The 5567-nt window shown below is 37.8% G+C and overlaps 1 protein-coding gene across 1 annotated transcript in view; it reads right to left on the bottom strand.

Annotated features, from left to right (window-relative positions):
* Positions 1-652: 652 nt before the first annotated feature.
* The window catches only part of LOC125646103 (uncharacterized), a 7699-nt gene continuing 2784 nt past the window's right edge, over positions 653-5567 (bottom strand). Inside the window, exons 2-3 of the mRNA XM_048872253.2 lie at positions 1061-1216; positions 653-968 (exon numbers count right to left, since the gene is read on the bottom strand). Coding sequence (XP_048728210.1) covers positions 823-968; positions 1061-1216 — 302 coding nt within the window. The 3' untranslated portion in view covers positions 653-822. The remainder of the gene's footprint in view (positions 969-1060; positions 1217-5567) is intronic.

Genomic DNA, 5567 nt, shown 5'->3' with positions numbered 1-5567 from the left:
AGTAATTGTCAACCAGTAAGTTCTGTATTTTCAATCATAGTACAAATTGTCATGAAGTAGTATATCGGAACTCTTCAGTGTTGAGAAGATAAAATATGAAATGGTGGCCGTTTGCAATGGCTTCGAAAATAGCCAACTTGAATTACTGTGGGATTTACACCTAGTAAAGGTAAGAAATGCATGTTTCATTGTGATAGGGAGTTAATAGGATGTCTGAGGCGAAAAGTTGAAGCGGGCAAGAAATTCAATTTAACCCATTTTAATCGCAACAAGCGGCCGAAGTTCAGGCAAGATTTCCCGAATCACTTTATGTGACACTGGTCTGAGATTCGGAAGAGGCGTCAGTCCAAATATCCAGCCTCGACGAATCTCACTGAGATTATGTTATTTCCCTGAACCTACGCTGGAAATAATTTGGGCTATTTTTTTTTCACGACGGTAACTTTCAACCCTTGTGTCGATATATTTTTTGCGGGGCGTGCTATTTAAATTAACTAAATGTATCAACTTTACTAGAACGACTGTAAAAGTGATTTAACTCAACTCAAGTCGACAGTGCGTGTAGCTCTATATTTGTACCCAAAGGCGGAACAACGACAGACTGTTCCTATCGCAACTCTAGTGCGAGGGGTAGGCTAATTCAGAAGAAAAATCAAGTCCTCAATATATTTAAGTACAAAAGTATTATACAAAATCTTTGAAAAATAATGGTGCTTAAGTAATTGCTACATACAATAAAGCGCCACCAGTGATTATATACACCCAATGTAAAAAAAGGAAAATACGAAAATAAGCAAGTAAAATGTACAAATGTATCGTCCGTTATTTGGAGCACATGCTAACAAAGAGCAATATTCCGGAAATGACGTAAAGACAACCACCAACAGTGACGAGTGCAAAGGCCCAATCTAAAAAGTCTATGTCTTTGTTTGATCCAAAAATGATGACGCCCAGTAAGATAACACCACCTAAAATGAAAGAAAATAACTTAAAGCATAGAACAGAATAGGTGATAAACAATTATAACAATGAAAATTTTCAAACCTAAACTCTGTAATACCTGTTCCCAAAGTAAGTATGGCGGTGAGAAGGGCGACAATCTTATTTCCAGCAGTCTTCGAAACACACGTGTACAGAACGAGGAATAGAAGGCCAACAAGCGCGGCTACCAGACCGATCGCTTCGAACACCCTCACGGACTCAAACCAATCTGGGACTGAAAAATATAATAAAAAACTAATAAATAATACAAATTTCAATGCAGCAGTTCAGTTGTTCTCTGTATGTTGTTTGTGGAAACATGGATTTTGGTTTAAATATCATGAATTCCGCAATGTCCGAAAAACCCATCACGCTCTGTACTGTGCACTGACGCATATCGTGTTGAAAATAAACTTTCTGTGTGACGATCTAGTACATTTGCATCAACTCAATCAATGGAAGCTATCATTTGAATAAAACATAACTGTACTATCGTTGAATTCGACGCAAAATATAATTTCGCTCAATTATCAAGATAATGATATCATTAATTCAATTAAAGAGAACGTGTATTACATTCTGTGCTGAACTTGACGTAATATGCAATGAATAGGTTTATGACATTTTGCGTTTTATTACATTTTGCACAATTGGCTTGCGAAGATGCATTTTGCATTGCTGCAGAGCTATCCATTTTCCCAACCTAAAGTTTGAACGCGAGGTTGCGGGTTCGAAGAGACGTGAAACAGATATTTAAACAAGAGGCCCATGGACCATATCGCTCACCTGAGTAGCAGTTCCTAGCAATAAACAAGCTTGAGCAATACCATCATTATACAAGCAGCTTGGTTCAGAATAAAACCTGTTCAAATGTAACGACTATAAATTCATTTATTATCAAATTAATCATTAAACTTGACTACAAATTCTTTAATTATCATATGCACTTGTTGACGGGTATGGCCATTCATATTAACAAATTTCATCTGAGGATGCTTCGTGTCAGGTTTGGTTCCCTTCAGTTCACATTGGCTCATATTTAAAGGTTTTACCTCTATATTCGCATGTAAAACTTTGATCCCCTATTGCACATGGCCTTACCCTAACCCCAGGGATCATGATTTTGAGAAACTTGAATTTAAATTTTGTCAGGAATCGTTCATGTAAATTTCAGCTTTTCTGGCCCAGTGGTTCTTAAGAAGAAGATTTTTAAATGACACCACCCTATTTTTGCATTGTTGTGATTATCCTCCCTTTAACGGGAGGGGGGATGTCAGACCTTTCATTTGAACAAACTTGAATCCCCTTCACCAAAGGATGATTTGTATCAAGTTTGATTAAAATTGGTCATGTGGTTTATCTTCTAGAGAATATTTTCCTATATATGTCAGCATGTAAAACTTTGATCCCCTAATGTGGCCCCACACTACCCTTGGGGGCCATGATCTAAACAAAATGGAATCTACTCTACACTCTCACGTCAATCTCCACTCTTATGGCCCGGTGGTTCTTGAGAAGAATTTAAAGAAAAAAAATTCCCCTATATATTCAAATATAAAACTTTGATCTCCTATTCTGGTCCTACCCTACCCCCAGGGGTCACGATTTTAATAAACTTGAATCTCCACTATGTCAGAAATCTTTCATGTAAATTTAAGCTTTTTTGGCCCAGTGGTTCTTGAGGCGATTTTTAAATGACCCCACCCTATTTTTGCATTTTTGTGATTACCTCCCTTTAGAAGGGGGCATGACCATTCATTTTAACAAACTTGAATCCCCTTCACCCAAGGATTGTTCAAAGTTTGATTGAAATTGTCCCAGTGGTTCGGAAAAGAAGATGAAAATGTGAAAAGTTTACGACGATACCGACAGACAGTGGCTCAGGTGAGCTAAACAACAAGAGGTCTACAGACCTTATTAGCCATCTTCATCTGTATTAGTTAAAAGTATCACTAGTCCCAAGGGTACGAAATCTATCGTATCTAAGCTAAATTCTCAGATTTAGCAAAAGTAGAAAACAAGAACTGAAATGCCCTCGAAAGTACCTATACTGATGAAAGGCTTCACATAACATGATATATGTAACATTAACACAATATGAATAATTTGGACTCGTCCTCGTGTAAAAACCCTGGGGTTGTGAAATTAACAATTTTGGTACATACTTTTCTACTTTTCCTAAATATGTATTTAGTTTTTATACTGTATCAGCAAACTTAAAGGATAAAGACAATAATCACTATCTTGATTTTGGCTCCACCCTGGAATCAAACCATCATGAAATTTACAATTTTGGTTGGTAAAGGACTACCTACTCCTTTTAAATATTTATTTAGCTTCAATTTAGTATCAATAGCATTAAAGAGGATATCATTTAAACATTTACAATTTTGGTAGAGGCCTTCCTGATCTACATCACTATGCATTAAGTTCTTTCTTGCAAATGAGCGGTTTTAGAGAAGAAGATTTTTGAAAATTGGTCAATTTTTGACATACATATAATACACATAATAAAATTCTAAGATTACTGCGTAAACATTGTATTCGAGACTTCGTGAACTAGCAGATCAGATCGGATACACATTTCCCCCAGTAATTTCCCTCAACCCACCAACATGGTTTATTAAGAAAATTCATATGCTTGTTCTTGACCTATTTTTTATTAGTCTTTGGTGACACTCGAATAAACATTAGCTGACACTCGTTACAAACAAACATACCTATGATTTTGACGTCTGTCGGTGCGTTATTGATCACGGGAATGTTATGGGATCGGGGGATCACTGGACAAGATAATATACCACGGGCAGTTTATCCAAGAATGACAGACTAGGTAGGGCCGTCGTGCCAGTCACAATTAAATACATTGATAAGTTGTTAGATACAATTTTTAACCAATATTTACACGGTCTGTCTTAATGCGGAAAATCATGCAATGTGAACTGGGATACCGTCAAATTATCAAATACAAGAACAAGAGGCCCATGGGCCACATCGCTCACCTGAGTCACCTTGGTCCATATCCGAAGACTTTACACATATATTTGCATGTAAAACCGTAGTCCCTATTATGGCCCCAACCTACCCCTGGAGGCCATGTTTTTGCAAACTTGAATCTACACTATGTCAGAAAGCTTCCATGTAAATGTGAACTTCTTTGGCCCAATGGTTCTTGAGAAGATTTTTTTTAAAAAATCCTATATATTTGTATGTAAAACTTTGATCCCCTATTGTGGCCCCATCCTACCCCAGGGGGCCATGATTTGCACAAACGTAACTCTGCACTATGTTAGGAAGCTTTCATGTAAATATCAGCTTTTCTAGCTCAGTGGTTCTTGGGAAGAAGATTTTTAAAGATTGTCCCTATATATTTGTATGTAAAACTTTGATCCCCTATTGTGGCCCCATCCCACCCCTGGGGGCCAGGATTTTAACGAACTTGAATCTGCCCTATGTCAGAAAGCTTTCATGTAAATATCAGCTTTTTTGGTTCAGTGTTTTTTGAGAAGAAGATTTTTCCTATATATTTGTATGTAAAACTTTGATCCCCTATTGTGGCCCCATCCAACACCCGGGGGCAATGATTTTAACAATTTGGAATCTGCACTACCTAATAAAGCTTATCTATAAATTTCATCTTTTCTGGCCCAGTGGTTCTTGAGAAGAATATTTTTTAATGACCCTACTCTATTTTTACCTTTTCTTGATTATCTCCCCTTGGAAGGTGGCCTGGCCCTTTATTTTAACAATTTAGAATTCCCTTTACCTAAGGATGCTTTGTGCCAACTTAGGTTGAAATTGGCCCAGGGGTTTTTGAGAAGAAGTCAAAAATGTGAAAAGTTTACAGACTTACGGACAGACGGACGGACGGACAGGTGATCAGGTGATCAGAAAAGCTCACTTGAACTTTTAGCTCTGACAGGTGAGCTAAAAACGGATGCCCCGTATGGCCAAAATCCAGATCAAGGTAATGAAGTAAAAAAAAAAAAAAAAAAAAAACGGCACGAAAAGAAAGGTCTTGTCACCAGGAATACACATTGAACATGAATGCCTCGTGAACATGGTCAAGGATTTATTTTTATTTATCTATTTATTTTTGCAGACAAACAGACCGAATCTCCCAATATGGACATAATCATGATAATAAAAACGTCATGGGTCCCTCACGCACCGAAAACGCACCAAGGGCGTCTCCTTCCTTTGTTAGTATGCTACACAATGGTGACTGATTGATTAAGAATATTAATTGACAAACAACTCTTTCTGCGACATCTCTGTTTAACGCTTTCTAGTACCTAGGGGCGGATCCAGGAATTGTGGTTACGGGGGGGGGGGCGCCACTTTATCAGGCAGTGGGGCCAGGGCGAAGCCCTGGTGGGGGTCCAGGTGGAGAAGCCCTGGTGGGGTCCAGGGGGCAAAGCCCCGGAAGCTCCTGAATTTTACAGATTTTATGGGGCTTGAAATATTTCTCCTATTAAATCATGTGTACTATTTTCTATCATTTTAATAAGGTGAAATTAATAAAATGACCCAGATTTTAAGGGGTTTTTGGAAAAAAATTAAGTTCCCCCAATAAAGTAATTCAA

Source organism: Ostrea edulis, chromosome 6 (assembly GCF_947568905.1).
Source record: "Ostrea edulis chromosome 6, xbOstEdul1.1, whole genome shotgun sequence".
Classification (NCBI taxonomy): Eukaryota; Metazoa; Mollusca; class Bivalvia; order Ostreida; family Ostreidae; genus Ostrea; species Ostrea edulis.
The sequence above is the reverse complement of the archived record's forward strand: the minus strand, read 5'-3'. Positions and strand labels throughout refer to the sequence as shown.